This window comes from Branchiostoma floridae, chromosome 8 (assembly GCF_000003815.2).
Source record: "Branchiostoma floridae strain S238N-H82 chromosome 8, Bfl_VNyyK, whole genome shotgun sequence".
NCBI lineage: Eukaryota > Metazoa > Chordata > Leptocardii > Amphioxiformes > Branchiostomatidae > Branchiostoma > Branchiostoma floridae.
The window spans coordinates 15,583,513-15,602,275 of NC_049986.1; the positions used below are offsets into that span (position 1 = coordinate 15,583,513).

Consider the following 18,763-nt stretch of genomic DNA (forward strand, 5'->3'; position numbering starts at 1 on the left):
CGTTATTTATTTTAGTTTGTTTGCGATTATCCCTATATCAAGTTGCTGTCAAGTTCTTCTCTGTTGAATTATTTCCTATTCAACATTCATTTAGTACAACAAATGAGCCTTATTTGTTTCGCGAAAGTGACGCTGTAAAGGCCTTGTCACTAATATTTTTCCTGACAGTTTCTGCTTTTTGAAATGTGTCAAAATGTTTTTAAAAGCCTATTTCCATTTCAGGATAGAAGAGGTTGCAGTTGAGCACATTATGAGTGGTATTCAAAATGCACAAGACTGACGTTCTGTTATGTACAGTTTTCCATGAAACTGCAAGGCGGCGTTTCTACACAGGACGAAACCACTCATGTGCTCATCACAAAGAACCATTTGCCTAGCCCTGGATGCCGTCTGTCTGGTGCACTAGTGACAGATGACACTGACATGGTGTGTAGTGTACATGTCGGTTTTGCTGGACTCCAGGGGGGACTTTCGTATGACAGAAACTCATTGTCCCATTGAAGATCCTCTCTTAGACATGGAATAAAATTACACAGTTCAATGGTACCCTACACATACTAATTGCTCCCTCTCGCTAACAAATTCTTGAGTCGATGCCCAAGTACAGTCATGCATAAAATCTTGTCGGCATGATGAGCTCTACAGACACATTCCGCACAAGCATTACCTGTGACCCCACCAAGCAATTGCTTCGGGGAATGAGGGACCGTCCGTTTGCAATCGCGACTGGAGGTACGAAATGTACTTGATGTTGTCCTCTATCGTATTTCGTGCTAATGCTAAATGAAACATTAGTTTTCTTATCGTCTACGCTGTTCAAAATATCTGTTTTCTGTTTGACGTTGCTCTAAACTTGTATTTCAATATGCCGCCGGACCCTCTTCGTTACCCAGTGAACGCCCCCGAAACTGGTTTTACTCGCACCCAGTGACCTTAAGGTCTTCACGCTCCCGGCTACCGTGTAAATCCAGGCAGCAACAAAAGGTACGTTTTCGCCAAAATTTCACATTTTCTGGCAAGCTTTGTTGGCGAATGTTTGATGAAAATGTATTTTTTGTACAAGCTATGTTTGATTTCCTTTTAATGGCACATTGGGCGCCTCTGACACGTTCATGTCACCCGCTGTTCTCGTTGTGCTACCAGATTCTCGGTTACACCCTAAATATTCCCGCTCAAACATAAAACCGCACTGTACATAACGTCCTTTCTATGGTGGAAACGACCTGTAACGTTAAGTACGTTCGTTTATCATGTATAAGTGCATAACCACCGGGATATTTGGGACGCATTAGCGCCTATTTCAAAGCTATACGCGTTATCGACCAAGTACAAAAGACAGTGACACAAAGAATTATGTAGAAGGCCATATTTTCCATGGGAGCCGGTTTGCTCAAATTGTGCGGAAAAACAAACCGATGTTCGCATACTCTATCCTTAAAGGTTATCTAAAGGACGCTTCATAGAGCTCCATTGTCTTTATTCTACTACAAACTAGGATTTTTTTAACGTTTTTTTGGTTGCCCTATTCTGGTAAGCATGACAGCAGCAGCAGTCATTTCCGGATGATATGGTAGTAGTCCACTGACCTCCGCAAGGGGGCGTATAGGCGCAGGAATATATGAATAATCTTAGCACCCACTTACGTTACAATGAATCATACCAGCTTTGGTGCATTTTTGAGACCTCTTCTTCCCTTTTTCTAACATTATGTGTTAAACGAGGTGTCTGTTTGAGGCATTTTCCCATCTGTAGCTACAATTTGTAGTACAAATATCCCCGAACCAATCATTATTGTGTTTTCTGGACTTTGAAGTCTTGCTTTTTTAAAAAGCCTCAGTTATTAAGCTTCTGTCAGTTTATGCTATGACTTGTAGTCCACCCTGTAGTACTGTAGTCTTTGCTATAAGGTTTTCAAAGACTGAATCTGAAAGACCAGTGCGATTAGACCAGGTCAATGCACAGACCAGAACGTAAACTACTCCCCAACCATGAATAATTCCGTCCATAATGAGATTTTCCGTAAATAAATTCATTACCCAAAAGCCCGAAATGACAGCATATGATTATCCTTGCTATATCTTATCTGAGAGATTCTTCCGTACGCAGCCCTGTAAGTACAAATGCCTTCTCTATACTTAATTTATCCTGTCACCATTATGCTCAGCTCGCCTTTATTGATCATGATATGTTTGCCTCGATAATTCAATACGTCGGCCGTTACGGAACGGTTATAACCTGATTATGCCAACCGCATGCATTGAAAATCAATCGATACTAGTTTCATATCAAATAGCAAATGTTGTTATCTCCATCAAGGAGGGAATATAACCTCCTTGTCTCCATGTATAGAGGATACTACGTTTTAGTATCGTGCAGTGTTTTGCTTTAAATGTGATATTCGAGGGCTGCTGGACGTCAGTAGATCGGATTAAAAGATGTATATTCAAATTAGAACATGAAATTACTGGTTTTTATGTAAATCAAACTTTATGCCAAACACCTGCTTTTTGCCTACCACTGGGTCACTGGGACATCATCGCGATCGCTCGCTGATGGTCCCAATTTTGGCTAATGGAGTGATGGTTATAATGTAAATCAAAGTAAACTACTCATAGACATGCAAATACATGTAAGGCTGAAAAAACAGTATTCCAATTTCGGTGTCACCAAGGAGGTTTGAAAAAAGACTCCATAGTGTCAATGACGAAAGATAGTAAAGAAAATGCCAGGCAAACAGGTCATTTGAAGGCAATTGAATAAAAGTTCTTGATCAACATCTGTGTCACCGCAATCCACCCCCACCCCATAGCCCCTTCCACAATATTAATGGCGCAAGATAGATAAGCAATGTACCAGAGACCCCACCCTTTTTTTCCAGACCTGTCAGTCAGAGGCATTTTGAATAATTCATCTGATCGGAGCAGGTGATACCACAATAGTGCTGGCCCCACATGGAAATAACGCTGATGAATTATTAACGACGCCCTTTGGTACGATATTCTTTCCTGTATTGTTTTATATTTACTGCGGCTGGGTCTGTATGTGGGACCTTCCCAGTAATACTTAAAAACCTGACGTTGCCTATAGTGTTATCTGTATTCTGATCTACAGAAACGAGAGCAATACGTGCAGTTTCCCTACATGTAAGTGCTTATAATGTTCATTGTTCCTCTCCCTAGCTAATGTGATTTTTCGTGGGGAGGGGGGTACATGTCTATTCCTGAGTTTGCTGTGCGCTACAGTCTTTTTAGTACTGGCTACCTCTGACTAGGCTATGATAACATAGAATATAAGCCGCAACGTAGCATGAAATAGTACCGATACTGGAAGCACTTGTTTCTAGCCTAACATCTCGTACCTAGGAATCGTACATGTAATGACCTCACCCCGGCGAATGTCGTCAATGGTTTAGATATTTCATTACACTAGCTGTTGGTGTTTTTGTCTTATTCTGCTACACACAGCCTTTCTTGCGGTCAAGGAATTCAAAATCATTCTCTACATTTTCTCTAACCTCAAATGAATTGTAGCTGTGGAATTGAGCGGATAGAAAACGTAGGATAGGAGGAGGGAGTCACGTGGTGGTTTTTCCTGTACATATATGGAGAGCTCTTTACCATTTCCATACCTACTGGTTGTAAACACGACGTAATAAGCACCAGCTGGGCAATTATGGGGATCATAATGTTATCTTGTTTCATATCTTATACACACCCATATTGACCTTTAACCCAGACAGACGTCATAACATACCTTGCCCTTAATCCATTTAGCATAGATTTCATTCATCTTTTCTGGACGAAAAGAAACAACAACATTTATTTCTTCTTTCGTCATTTTGTTTTGTTTGTTTCGCGTAATCTGTAAACCGAATCGTAGTAATCAAATTTCTTGTTCATTTTGCGTAGGTTTCATATCCCATTCACGTATGCCAGGGCGTATGCCCAACGTGCCAAAGCCATGACTTTCCTCGTAAAAGGGGTAGTTCAGTACCAGGGACAGGGTAGCCGGTGTGTCACAGTGTTTCAATTAATGCATACTTACTGCCAATACTAACACGCTGTTGTTGTTTGTAATGCAGCTGTGTATTACTGACTGCGCTGAGGACTTGACAATGGCTGAATCAGCGAGCGAACAGAGGCAAAGTATGGTAGAGCGGGCAAAGGTACGTAGCTGTGTCTATTTGAAAGCGGACTGTAAGTATTTTTAGGTCTCTCTCTTTCTCTCTCTCTCTCTCTCTCTCCCTCTCTCTCTCTCTCTCTTTCTGTGTAACTTTTTTTCGCATTGACACAAAGATTTGTAAAAGGATTGTAAAATTGTGTGATGTCTAAGAAAACAAATTTGTATAAAAGAATACATGGATTCATAATAAGTAACAATTGCAATAAAACATAGGTTTACTTCAAAAAGTCAGCCCCGCTGGAAGTCTAGAAAAGGACTGGCTGGCCAGAGTACTAGTGGGAGGAAGTTCAGGTCAGAGGTGGTAGAACAAGCCTCGACAACCAGGCTCGTGGGGTGACTGGAGGACGTTAGTAATTATTCGCTGTTGTTTTTCCAGCTTGCGGAACACGCAGAGCAGTACGAGGACATGGCGAAGTGCATGAAGGAGCTGGTGGAGCTGGACGTGGTCCTGACGGAGGAGGAGAGGAACCTGCTGTCCGTGGCCTACAAGAATATGCTGGGCGCGCGGAGGGCCGCCTGGCGGGTCATCGCTTCCGCGGATCAGAAGCAAGTTGAGCAGGAGCTGGACGAGTCGGACAGCAAGCGGAAGGCGGTGAAGTGGCTACGGGAGAAGGTGGAGACCGAGATGAAGGAGATGTGCGGCGAAGTCTTGGCGCTGCTCGACAAGTTCCTCATCCCCAGAGTCGAAACGGCGGAGAGCGAAGTCTTCTACCAGAAGATGAAGGGAGACTACTTCCGATACCTTACGGAAATCAGCGAGGGCGACGAGAGAGATGATATGGCGACGAAGGCCAAGGAGTCCTACGAGAAAGCGCATGAGAAGGCTGCCCAGCTGCCTAATACGAACCCCGTACGACTGGGGCTGGCGCTAAACTTTTCAGTGTTCCACTACGAGATCCGGAATAATCCCGACGAGGCCTGCCGGCTGGCGAAGGAGGCGTTCGACGATGCCTGTAAGGACTTGGACCAGTTGCAAGAGGACTCGTACAAAGACTGTACCCTCATCATGCAGCTACTGCGGGATAACCTCACGCTTTGGACGAGCGAGAATGAAGACACGGGGGACCAAGAGGACTAGATCGCCCCCCTCCCCATATCAAACATTTGAAACATACCCTGCAACCTTTGGAACTGTAATCTTGAGACTTTTTGAAACTGTCTTATCGCGTAGACGTCTTGGGTCAACGCTAACTTGTGTCTTGGGTGATTAACTTTATCACGCTTATGTTACCGCATAAGCAATTATGTGAATCATTGTTTAATCATATGAAATACATTCCGAACGCATTCCGAGTACTATATCATCTTCATACCTTCACGATCACAATGATCTCGCACAAAAATACTTTTTCTCTATCTCACTCTCTTTGCTTATCTGAAGTGAAACCCACTGTAGTTGCCATTTTGTCGGTGCAGTATGAGCATCAGCATCAATATGATTATCTTCACTGAACTATCGATAACCTTCAGTTTTAAGAGCAAACTGCTAACGGGAATACTATCAATGCATATATATGTTGCGAAAATTGCTAATGATGCTAAGATACAGTCAATCCAGTACGGTTTAGGGTGTTACAGAAAAGAAACAAGACGAAACGATCGTGTAACAAGAAAAGGTTGGCCGCCTATGTATGCCAAACGGTAAAAAGATTCAAAGAAATGAATGTTTCCTGATGATGTGTGGTCGTTTCATGGGTAACCTGTGTTAAACAGCGATGCCAGGGTCTGATGCATGGCCTCGACCCTCCTTGGTCATTCTGGCGGGCAGCTAGTAGTCCAGTAATTTGATGGGCTTCGTTTTGCTCGCCTAGGACCAATCCTATTCTACCTCCGTTCGCTTCTTTTATCATTTTTTTTCTGCGTGAAAACCATTGTTAGAACAAACCGGGAGCCAGAATAGAATGGTTGCCAGGCCATAGTTTTACGCATGGTCTATATCTGTAATTGTGTTTCATTTTCTGTAGACTGTTAGTTACAGTTGATTTATCATGCATACACTTGGTTTTGGTTTGCTGGTGTCAGGTCAGTTTTATGGGGGCATTGGCGTTGCTGATGATCCTGGAATAAAATTGCACAGCTCAGAAGCGATCCTTTACATATCCTCCACCTATACATGTATATTATCCCTTCGTCTCTAGTTCCCCAAATGCAGTGAGGCATTCTCGCCAAAACGTGGATTAGCTCTAGGATGTTTTGACGTCTTTTTAAGCGTTTTTGTCAGGCTTCCTACTTTATCAAGTTATTTTTTCTGTCCCAGATTCCATGTAGTCGATGACCAAGAACAGTCATGCATAAAGCCTTGTCGGCATGATGAGCTCTACAGACACATTCCGCACAAGCATCACCTGTGACCCCACCAAGCAATTGCTTCGGGGATGGTGAGGGACCGTCCGTTTGATTCCATGAATGGAGGAACAGATTGTACTCCGTGCCCTCTTCCAGTGCATTTGTATGAAACGTTGGTTTCCGGACGGTCCATGTTGTTCGATAATGGTGTCGAGTGTGATTTTGATACACACTGATATTGTGAAATGTCCCCCCATCCACCCAATATAGTGGACTTCCCATGCAAATGGCAACTGGTTTAACTCGTACTCGGTAATTGTATTCAAATCGGAGACCACTACTTACCTGCCCAGCACACAGCCTGTCCAGTGACCTAGCTGTCTTCAAAGCGAGCGCTACGGTGTAAATCCAGGCAAGCAACAGAAGGTAAGTTTTTGCCCAAATTCACATTTTCTGGCCACGTTTGTTTGCGAATATTCGATAGAAATGTGTTGTTTGTGTATAAGCGATATTTGAGGTTCCTCAGATGGTAAATTTGACGCCTCTGACACGTTAATGTCACCCAGCGTCCTCCAGCTGCCTGTCACACCCAAAATGTTCTAGCTCAAACATAGAACCGCACCACACCAAACGTCCTTTCCATGGTGGAAACGTCTTGTAACGTTATATCCATTTTTCATGTATCAATACATAAGAGCGGGCGTATTTAGGACACGTTAGCACTGATTTTAAAACTAAACGCGTTATGAACTAACTTTTGATAAGTACAAAAACAGTGATACAAAGGATAAGTACATGTATGTAGAATGCAGCATAGAGATAGATAGATAGTCGACTTTATTGAATCCTCGCAGTGGCATACAGGGCACTGAATTACGATCAATATTACAAAATGACAAGGCATTCTGCCGAAATTACATCAAAATCATTGAATAAAAGTACAACTGACGATTAGATAGATAGAATTCGGCATATACAGATTCAAGTTAAAGATTTAGGAGTTAAAAGATTTTCAAACGTTAACATTGATGGCAATGGAGCTAAAGCGCAATCCAGATGTTCAAAAGTTTAGCTTTGAGATCAAAAGAGACATATGAAGTTTCATGCTATGCCTGATCACTCAAAATAAAAGGCATCGACATGTACATTTACTCAACCATTCCAAGCACTGTCTATCCGTCAGAAAGCACACTCACTTCGAGACATGAGGCCAGGATCCGTCGGTATCTGGGCATGGCACACCCAAAGTGAACACAAAGATGTCCACACGAGTAGACAACTACTAGTACTTCAGAACAAATTCCGTCACCAATAATTGCTGTAACCTGCATAATTGCAGGGCGTAAACAGGTTCTTCTGCTCCTTCCTACCACCATTGCTGCATTCCTTCATCTCCAGTCTTACCTACAGGAACAAAAAAGACCAAACTACTCTCTAACTAGAGAGTTGGCTGGTTCAATGATCTATGTATAGATACAGTTTTTCTTCATGGACACATGCAATTTATGTAATAGTTGTTGGCATACATTTTGCCGGGTACAATAGACGTGCAATAAAGTTCATCCATTCATTTATACATAGCTGACCTGTTGTTGTTTCCAATACAGTTGTGTATAACTGACAACAGTGAAGATACGACAATGGCTGACAAGAACCTTCTGGTGGCGAAGGCCAGGGTACGTAGCGTTAAAATACGAGTGCTAGTGAGAAATGGGTGTGGACAATATTTTCATTTACATATGTAAGTAACGCAACATCTGCGAAATTACTACAAAACCCACACAAGTATCATTTTAGGCAGATAAGGTCATCATTTGTATGATTGATATCTATTGGCATTCATATCTTCCTCAGTTGAATATGTTATATATTTGAGACTCATGTCATCGATTATGCAAAGTACTTTTTGATTTGAATACCAAACGTACCATGTTGTAAAGCATTTCTTAAGCAATCTACATACCAACAATCATGGTGATCCGTCAACCCTTTCTTGAATTATTCTTTGTCAACTCTAAAACAAGATTGACCCATGCAGTCCCAGAAAAATCGTCCCAAAACCTACACTCAAGACAAGAATCCTGACCATAGTATATCCAGAACACATGGGATATCAAATCAAAAGTTCAGCTGCCTAACAAGCCTGGAGGAAAATAATCCATAGCATTTTATTGTCTTACAATAAAGACCTACCCACTTACCAATTATCAAAACAATCCATCCAAGTGTTCTCCATTTATCTTTCCAACAAACAAAAGAAGTCAATAAAAGTGCATAACAGAGATTTGTTAACTTCATTTTGGTATGAGGCAAAGGATGTAAGGGTTGCAATTGATATTGACCAACAAATACAATAACACCTAGCTTTACAGAAATGGTGAATGAGAGATGTGACTGTATGACGGATGTGAAGTCTGCGGTTCTGATCACCTGTGATAATTGTTATACTTCTAAATTTAGATGACGGAACAAGCGGAACGCTGGGACGACATGGTGTTGTGTATGAAGGAGCTGGTGGAGCTGGACGTGGTCCTGACTGAGGAGGAGAGGAACCTGCTGTCCTCGGCCTACAAGAACACGGTGGGGGCCCGGAGGAACGCCTGGCGGGTCCTTACGGAAATGGAGCAGAGGACGACTGACAAAGGAAGAGATAACATTGAATTGGCGAAGGGCTCACGGGAGAAAGTGGAGACCGAGTTGAAGGAGATGTGCGGCGACGTCGTGTCGCTGCTCGACAAGTTCCTCATCCCCAGAGCCGACACGGCGGAGAGCGAAGTCTTCTACTGGAAGATGAAGGGAGACTACTTTCGGTACCAGGCGGAAATCAGCAAGGGCGACGAAGAGGGCATGGTGACGAAGGGCAAGAAGGTCCTGGAGTCCTACTGTAATGCTCAGGAGAAGGCTGCCCAGCTGCCCACAACACACCCCTTACGACTAAGATTGGCGCTAAACTTATCAGAGTTCCACTACGAGATCGGGAACCCTGAAGTAGCGTGCCGGCTGGCGAGGGAAGCTTTCGATGCCGCGATACCGGAGATGGACGGCCTGTATGAAGAGTCAACGTACAAAGACACCGAGCTCGTCATGCAGCTACTTCGGGATAACCTCACGCTTTGGTCGACCGAGGTTGAAGACAAACGGGAGTACTAGATTACCCTCTCCTCACATTTCAAACGCATTTGACACCTAGTCGGTTTATACCTTCTTGTATATCATGTTGAGTCCGAATGTTAACTTTTGGTTTACCTTTTATACCTATGAACCATCCCAAGAACACCCTATGCTTGCTCTCACACGACGATCGTTCAATTTTGCCCATCATAATAGTACATATATATGTATAAGTATCTATAATGGTATAAACTTTTGTGGTGTAATGTTGATTTAACAGGAATGTGCTTGGTTTTGGTGTTGAGTACGAAATGTTGGTGTTTAGCCCGAGAGAATGTTTTCAATAAAGCGTTCTTTTCTGATATTTTAGTAAGACCAGTTTTACGAGGTACTGGGTCTGTTTTACACAGAGAGGGGGGGGGGGGTACAGGATCTGTTAAACAGAGAGAGAGAGTTCCCTTTGTGGTGTAATGTTCATTATCGGGAAGCTACTTGGTTTTGGTGTCCAGTCGGAAAAGTTGGTGTGTAGCCCGGGAGAAAGTTATCAATAAAGCGTTCTCTTCAGATACAACGTTGTCAACATCGTTTTTGAATTGTGACATTTATTTTCCGTCCACCCTCAACACCGGAATTACACTTGGAGGAGAGTGAAATTTTTCGTAATGAAATGTGTTTTGATCATTAAACATAGCAGATTGCCATATTTTGGCATAAAATTATGTATATGGGTAATAGTTTTATTTGCAAGTTCTTGCCAGATGGCTAATTTTAACATGGAACATACAGAATATATAGTAAACATACAGGGCTAATTGCAACATGGAGCATACAGCATATATGGTGAACATACAGAAAATTTAGACTTTGGTATAGATAGCAATGGTGACAAGTAGAAACAAGTGACTATTCTAGTAATGATATGGACTGCAGAGAGCTACTCTGCAAGCAGAGGTTAGGCTCCGGCTTTTTTTAAACATTTTTGAAAACAAGGTTTTGACAATACAATATACAATACAAAATAGAAAGCCCGATAAAAATGACTTTTTAAAAACAGCCGGAGCTTAACCTCTGCTTGGAAAGTAGCTGAGAGCTACAATCTAAGCATTTTGGGTTTGACTTCTTTTGTTAAAGCAGTGGAAGACGGAGAAGGAGAAATCACCAAAAAATACCGATGACGATCCGGCCAGGCGGCCATGTTTTCTATCATTACAGCTTTACAATGTTTGTTTTGCGGGGTCTGAGGAGTACATAACAAGACAGGTGAAGTCTAATGATATCAAGAATGTTTAGACGAGACGTGGATGTCACAGGTTGTTGCATTTAGGCATTAAATAATGTATTCATGGAAAAAGCAAGGAACAACAAATCACCAGAAAATCTGACTAAAAGACCCCGGCCCGTTTTGTCGCTAAGAAGCATGCGTCCCTGACTCCCTGACGTAATTTTGGGGGACAGGGGGTGGGCCATTGTAAAGAAAAGATTTGAGCATAGGGGAAAAATATATAGTTTTGGCTCCTGCGCCTTTGTATGAAAACCAAATGACCTGAAATTCGGTATGAGGATGCGTAGAGTATGCGCCCACAGGTTCACAATTATGGTGTACTTTACCTCAAAAAGGTCAAATTCGGGATTTGGGCAATTTTTTTTAGTTTCTGTTGCATGAAAAAGCAAAAGCCAACTGATCTGAGATTTGGTATGGCCTTAACACTACTAGGAATGGAAAATGGGTCGCATAGACCAGTCCATTTTGCATAGATAGGGGTGTACTGGAAGAGTCATTCTTGTATGGGGGGCAACTTAAAAAATAATCCCGTCTGGATGGGATGATGTTTTGGGAACTTGATCGTTATATTATGGCTGCTATTTGAATTCTTCATGTCTTCTCAATAGACAAGCACTTTCAGGGGGTGGAATCCCAGCCGTGGTTATAATTTCTTCCAAGCCATCATCGAATGTTGTGGTGCATCTTTTACAAAACATTACAGGGGTTGCGGAAAAAAACCGTGATGTTGTCCATAATTTGCTCCATATAAAACTGTGAAGGCAAGCGACAGGTATTACAATGAGAACGCGGAAGAAACGATTGTAGACATTTTAGGCCAAGTAGTTGATATTTGGATAGTTTCTCCCAGATGTCGCATCCGATCGATCGAACAAACATCGAAAATCCTTAATGAGATACTAGTATGCCAGCCCGCCACCTTTGCAACACAATAATTGCTCACAAAACTGGTTTTACTAGCACCCCAGTAACCCTAATTATAAGGGCTTCATTCGCCTGGCTACTTTGTAAATCCAGCTGGCAACAAAACTCAAAAGGTACGTTTTTGCTCACGTTTTACATGTTATGGCCAGGTCTGTCAGCGAATGTTTAATGGAAATCTTTTGTACAATCTATGTTTGATTTATCTAAAAATATTAGATTTGACGACTCTGACACTTTCATGTCACCCGCCGTTCTCGTTGTCCTACCAGATGTTCTGTTACACCCGCTCGAAAGGAAACCCACACAAAAGTCAATACAGAACGTCCTACTCTATGGTGGAAAAGTTATATCCGTTCGTTTTGCATGTATTAGTATATACAAATGTATCTGGGACGCATAAACAATGATTTTAAAGCTGAACACGTTGTCGTTCTAGTAATTCAGAACAAATTCCGTCGCTCATAATTGCTGTAGCCTACATAATTGCATGGCGTAAACAGGTTCTTCTGCCCCTTCCTACCACCATTGCTGCATTCCTTCACCTCCAATGTTACCTACAGGCGCAAGTAATCGGCCAGACCAAAAACTACTTTCTATTAAAGTGGGGAGTTGTTTGGTTTTTTACATCAAGTTATGGCCACGCCCACAGAAGAAGAAGAAGAACTTTATTGCACGACAACTGTAGAGGATACAGTGTTTGGCAACTTGTACATACAATACATACAGAACAGTTTAACTACATGAGTTACTAGTATCTAAAAATCTAAAAAAACTAGAGGAGAACAAAGGTGGGGGGGGGGGACGTAAATGTTGCACGTTCTTTTGTGTCACACCTGGGTTCGATACGGGCGTTTCCTCCCGGCTCGTGTTTTACCTTAACGTGCCCAAGGTGTGACTCCCCAGGTGAAACGGGTATTTGCAGGTACTAGGGTCAGGCCCAGGGTAGCCTGCGTGTCACCATGGCGCCTTTTCTATGTACATATTACTGAGCTGTTGTTGTTTTCAATGCAGTTGTGTATCGCTGACAACACTCAGTGGACTGGACAATGGCTGACAGGGAAGATATGGTGTATCGGGCCAAGGTACGTAACTTTACAATGTGATTGTGTGTGTGTATGCAGTATGTGTGTGTGTGTGTGTGTGTGTTTGTGTGTGTTTGTGTGTGTGTGTGTGTGTGTGTGTGTGTGTGTGTGTGTGTGTGTGTGTGTGTGTGTGTGTGTGTTTTGTGTGTTTGTGTGTGAGTGCGTGTGAGTGAGTGAGTTAGTAAGTGAGTTGGAGTGAATGCGATTATGTTTGCATTAACAACAAGTAGTTCAAAACAAGGCCTGAAATGTCTGTATGGGTTAATAGACTTGAAACTAAACAACAGATACAATAAAATCTAACTTTGCAAACTTATCATCCACCCTGAATATCTCAACAGCCTTCTTATCGTCTATAATGACTGTTATCATTCCAGCTGTGGGAACAAGCAGAGCGGTGGCAAGCCATGGTGTCGTGTATGAAGCAGGTGGGGGAGATGGGCCGGGAGCTAACTGTAGAGGAGAGGAACCTGCTGTCCGTGGCCTACAAGAACATGGTGGGCTCCCGGAGGTCCGCATGGCGGATCGTCACGTCCGCCGAGCAGAAGGCGGCCGACGGCTCGGAAACCCGCCAGGCGGCGAAGTGGTTACGGGAGAAGGTGGAGACCGAGATGAAGGAGATGTGCGGCGAAGTCTTGGAGCTGCTGGACAAGAACCTCATCCCCAGAACCAGCGAATCGAATACGGAGAGCCTAGTCTTCTACCAGAAGATGAAGGGGGACTACTTACGGTACCAGGCGGAAATCAGCGAGGGCGACGAGAGAGATGACATGGTGACGAAGACCAAGAAGTCCTACAAGAAGGCTCAGGAGAAAGCTGCCGAGCTGCAACCAACAAACCCCATTCGACTGGGAGTGGCGCTTAACTTCTCAGTGTTCCACTACGAGGTCAGGAATGACCCTACAGAAGCGAGCCGGCTGGCGCAGAAGGCGTTCGACGACGCGTTAGCGGAGCTGGACACCTTACAAGAGGACTCGTACAAAGACAGCACCCTCATCATGCAGCTACTCCAAGAAAACGCCACACGTTGGGCCAGCGAGAATTAAGATCAAGGAGAGGACTCCCCCCATATCAAGCGCATTCCACACAATCGGGTCAGCTCGTCTTGAGTCAACGTCAGCTTGTTTTGCCTTTTATACCTACTGCATTTCTTCTGTTTGGATTAAGAACGTCCTTTCTTTTTGAACTCATAATTATAAGTAGTAATGAACCATTGTTCGTTTAGTCTTTTAGCATCTTTTTCTAAGTCAATACATTTCGAGCGCTGTATGCTTCTTCATCGGTCTATCTTTCTTACACTCCTTGTTTGTACCAGATGGGTACTGTGGTACTCCTTTTACTTCCTTACATTTCCACAACAAACCCACTTGTTGATGTCGATAAAGATTAGACATTCAGGTAATAAGCTTAGAAACAAGATATACCAAATGGCAGCTACTTAAGCAATTGGATACAATTTTGGAAAATCATATTCAGTTGCTTGAGAAACTGCTATTTGGCACAACCCCACTTTCATTGTCATTGTGATTGGTAAAGTACATGCATCAATATTATCATTGACCATTACTTGGCATTCACTTTAGTGGGAATGAGGCATCAGTATCTATGCGAAATTACTTATATCAGAAGCGGTCACAGGTCAGTTTTGGGGTGCGATATCAGATGAAAGTATATATCAACAGTACAAAATACATTCAAGTGGTGCAAAAATAACCCATTTTGCTCTCGGAAATAAAGCTAAGATGCAGTCAAGGAAGATATGGAAACAGCAGAACAATAAGGGTTTGTCAAAGGGTAAAACAATTTACCCCCAAAATTTATATGTATTGGCAATATGGTTGAGTTATGGGTATCCTGTGTTTAAACAATATTTTGCAGTCAAGGGCCGCTAGGTGCTCTATTTTATGGCTCGGTCGTATGTCGCTGTACGACATTAAATTAGTAAGCTTCTAATCAGGCTAACAGTTAAACAACCATCCTAAGAAGGCCCCCAGTTTGCGATCGATTGTGACAGCCCCTTTAGTCACACCAGTTTTCCTAGATACTGGCTCTGTTTTGCCCATGATAATATCTATAATTGCTTAGTCTTGTGGTGTTAGTACTAGTGTTGATTCATCGGGAATATATTTGGCTTGTGGGAAAAGTTGTTTTTTAACCCGGGAGAAAGTTCTATTTACAGATGTAACGTTGCCATTTTAGTCAGACCAGTTTAAACAGGTAATGGGTCTGTTTTGGCAATAATATGTGTATTTATGATTGGTTAGACTTTTGTAGTGTTAATGTTAAATTATCGGGAAACTACTGTGTTTTGGTGGCCAGTACAGTAGGAAAAGTTGGTGTTTAGCTTTTAATAAAGCGTTCTTTCCAGATATGACTGTGTCATTTTTATATACTAGTAGTCAGACCACTTTCATGAGGTACTGTACTGGGTCTGTTATGCCCATGACATATCTAGCCTTTTGATTCAGCTACTAGACTAAAGCAGGGGAGTTACAAATACATTCTAAAATGACCCTGCAGTTCCACAGCAACCTGCTGTGGGGCCCAAACCGTCAGCGCATTTGTCTTATGTCAACACCATTCTGCACATACACATCAACACCAGAGTAAAGTCATAGGTTCTTCATTTGGTCGTTTTGTTCTCGCTGTTACTGCAAATGTCGAACATTGAGGACATTTAGCGGAATTCGAGTAAACTGCAATAGAAATGGTCGACATTTCTTGGTTTTACTGGAAAATAATAAGATACCGTCAGATGCAAGACTACAAGCCCATGAGGAAAACACAGAAATATTTGCCGAGTTCGAACCAATTTGGAAGAATGCTATATCAAGGTTTGTCTTTGTCTTACTATTTGTTCATACACAGATGTAGGGCTGCCTGTGCACTTTGTCATACTCATACTGGACAAAGTACGAATTCTGGACACAGAACCATTTTTTTGCATGAGGATTTAAAGAGGTCATCTACATTAGGGCACCACATCCATCCCTCAACAGAGACGGGGGGCGCCATTGACTTTCTGTAAACTTATACTCCACTGTCTCACCGAGTCACGTTTTTTGCCTTGCTTGATAAAGATTGGAGTTGGTCAGTTGAAAATTTACGTCAGTGTATTTTTTGTGTTCGTTTTTTTCGCCATTTTTGACCAAAAATGGGTTCTGGGTTTCTGTTGCACGAAAAAGCAAATTTAAAATTTTGCGCCAGCCCATTCATTTTGGGGTTACAAGTTGCAGATCAACTCTGATTCAATGTCCTTGGTGCTGAACGACCTTCGCCTAGTTTCACCGCTAATCCTGTAGACCAGACGGTACTTCATTGATAGCCCAATACAGTCATAAATGTAAATCCATGGATCTACAAATGACATTTTGTTATGAACGGAATGGAATGTTTGATGAAGTAGTACGCCGGTCTGATTGTCCTTACTACCGTCTTTGGCAGAGGGCCTTTTACTGATCATAATGTCCATAGTGATTTGGTCCAGTAGAAGACAGTTAATTGCACATCGGATTAAGGCACACTTCTGTTAACTGCACGGAATGCCAAAATATACTAAACCGATGCGGTCCAGCTAGATAACTTCACATTGTTGCAACAATGCAGCCGCCAAGCCACGTAGTGAATCGAACACGAATCGAACCGTTTTTATTTGCAGTTCGAAGTGTTCCGCGGTTCTTAGTAACGTCGTTGCTAAGGAAAGGCTTGTCGCGTGACAGTTGGATGAAATTTCACCCGACTTTAACAGCTCTTTTAAACCTACTTGGTGGCCATTTTACAAAGATTGCGTTATATGTAAAAGAAGGGAACACCGTGTGCTCTCTGTATAAACCGTTTTTGTGGGATTTTATGGCAATTAAAGTTAGTTTCATGGTCATATTTGTTACATAGTAAAATTAGCAAAATGGCGGTGCCGTACGGGGCAAAAATTTCGACGAATTTCACATTGAGGGCATTTGCATTACGCCCTCGATTCTATCTTTAATGACTAGTGAATTAGATTTGTCGAATCTTCGACTACAAGTCATGTGAAGATCCTGTTGGTTTGAAATTTGGAAAGGTTTGAAAGTCCATGTCTATCGGGGTCACCTTATCGACTGTTTTACGCGCAAATACTGCAAGTTGTTGGTGTAGCTGATTCGAGTACAGCTGGCTTTTTAACACAAGTTGCGGTACCGATGGACAATTCCGGTATTGTCAGAGGACGCACATAGAATAAAACAGTGTTGAGACGGACTGAATTAGCAAATGCTACATTGGTCTTACGACAATTAGGACGCAGATACGGCGGTGCGTGTCTGGCGCGGGCTCCGTAGAACGGGCGTTGACGCAAGGGAGGAAGCGTTCTTTTTTGAATGCCTTTGATGAGGTGCCCTCGCGCGATTGGGAAAAAAGCCCATTACAACCGCGAAATGGATATACCTACTGAAAGAAGAGAATTCGGACTATTTTGTGCACGAAATTTTCAGTTTGTTTTCAAATCTGTCACGAGGTAAAAAAGCGTTGGAAATTGCACTAAAATCAACTGATTTCAGGTTATAAAATCAAATGGATACAGCTAGACAAATCTGTTAAAAATCCCAAGGAGTGAAGTGAGAAGCTTTAAAGTTGTATATGCGATGAAATGATGAATATAGATAGTTGTAAACTCAAGCAGCAAGCTTTCTTGCAAGTAGTCCCAACACCCGGGGGTCATGGAACGTAGAACTGTCCCAAAACGGCGCGCGGTTCGCTACGGCAGTCAGTTAGAACTTTTGAAGTTAGATTCATATCATCTCGGATTGGCATATCAACTTGAAAGTTGGAATTTATATACAGGGGACCACTGTTAGCTTGGTTCCGGTCAAAGATTTGATATCTATGGGACGAAGACCTGTCCAGAGTCGATAATTACTGAAAAAGTCAAATCGGGGCGTTCTATTCTGGAGTCAAAATTATGACATGGCTTCGCGCGGATTGGCGGCATTTGCATTACGCCCTCGAAATCTATGATGAGTCTTATACCGACAGAAACTACAATGTTTGCTTTTTCTTGTGGTCTCAAAGTCCTGTTGGTTTGAAATCTACAACAGGTAAAAATATGAGGGTAAATTACACGAAAATCACGAGATTTCGGGCCGTATTTTTGACGGGAAAACGATACACTATCGGTTCAAAAATCCGTAGACATAACAAATGAGTCTAAAATATTGTAAATAACTTGAAATTAGTAAGATAAAAGGTTATGTACTCCTGCGATAAGCTTTCCTGTAGGGGGTGTTGACGCCCGAAGTCATAGAACGGACTACTTTCCCTCGCGGAAGGAAAATAAAAAAGCCTCGAACTCTCGACGTGGCGTGGCGGCTGAATGATTGCACGAAATGCGCTTGAAAATGGGGTGTGCAATTAAACGGCTGCGACTGTTTATGAGAAAATTACGACAAACCGGAATCTCGTTCGATTGTTAATGATTTCTATGCAATAAAAGTTGCAGCGTTTTAGGATTATATATTTCAGTCTAGACTTCACGGTATCAGCTAAGTACAGGTTACAATGTAAATTCCTCTGCTTAGACGTGATATAATTAAAGTAAGTTTACAGTACGTTTCTGTGCTTAGACGTGATACTAGTATACTCACAGTAAGTTTACAGTAAGTTTCTGTGCGTAGACGTGATATACTCACAGTAAATTTTCAGTACATTTCTCTGCTCAGGCGTAATATAGTCACAGTAAGTTTACAGTACGTTTCCCTGCTTAGACGTAATAAAATTACTTCCAGAAAAAAGATTTGAATCGCAGTCACCGTAATCCTCACTGCCTAATACATCAATCGTTGATGACGATCCTCTTCCTTATAGAATTATGCACTTGCGTTTAATACTGCAGAGAAGCAACTACGCATTGACAGCTTTACCA

General features: G+C 42.3%; 3 protein-coding genes across 5 annotated transcripts; all 3 read left to right on the plus strand.

The window, feature by feature from the left end:
* Positions 1-865: 865 nt before the first annotated feature.
* LOC118420767 (14-3-3 protein homolog 2-like) lies at positions 866-6,263 on the plus strand. 3 transcript variants are annotated; one of them, XM_035827745.1, is made up of 4 exons: positions 914-984; positions 3,112-3,143; positions 4,082-4,165; positions 4,559-6,263. In XM_035827745.1, the coding sequence occupies exons 3-4, from the start codon at positions 4,115-4,117 to the stop codon at positions 5,258-5,260; spliced, it is 753 nt and encodes a 250-aa protein (XP_035683638.1). In that variant the 5' UTR covers positions 914-984; positions 3,112-3,143; positions 4,082-4,114; the 3' UTR covers positions 5,261-6,263. The 3 variants fall into 3 exon arrangements, with proteins under 3 accessions (XP_035683639.1, XP_035683638.1, XP_035683641.1); XM_035827746.1 differs by lacking the exon at positions 3,112-3,143 and having other exon boundaries at positions 866-984; XM_035827748.1 differs by lacking the exons at positions 914-984; positions 3,112-3,143 and adding an exon at positions 2,867-2,990.
* Positions 6,264-6,715: 452 nt separating this feature from the next.
* Positions 6,716-10,150, plus strand: LOC118420768 (14-3-3 protein zeta/delta-like). The gene is made up of 3 exons (XM_035827749.1): positions 6,716-6,894; positions 8,076-8,144; positions 8,929-10,150. Exons 2-3 carry the CDS (start codon positions 8,109-8,111, stop codon positions 9,616-9,618), a joined length of 726 nt encoding a protein of 241 aa, XP_035683642.1. The 5' UTR covers positions 6,716-6,894; positions 8,076-8,108; the 3' UTR covers positions 9,619-10,150.
* A 2,534-nt stretch (positions 10,151-12,684) lies between these two features.
* On the plus strand, positions 12,685-15,238 carry LOC118420769 (14-3-3 protein zeta-like). Its single transcript, XM_035827750.1, has 2 exons — positions 12,685-12,867; positions 13,245-15,238. Exons 1-2 carry the CDS (start codon positions 12,832-12,834, stop codon positions 13,911-13,913), a joined length of 705 nt encoding a protein of 234 aa, XP_035683643.1. The 5' UTR covers positions 12,685-12,831; the 3' UTR covers positions 13,914-15,238.
* Positions 15,239-18,763: the final 3,525 nt, after the last annotated feature.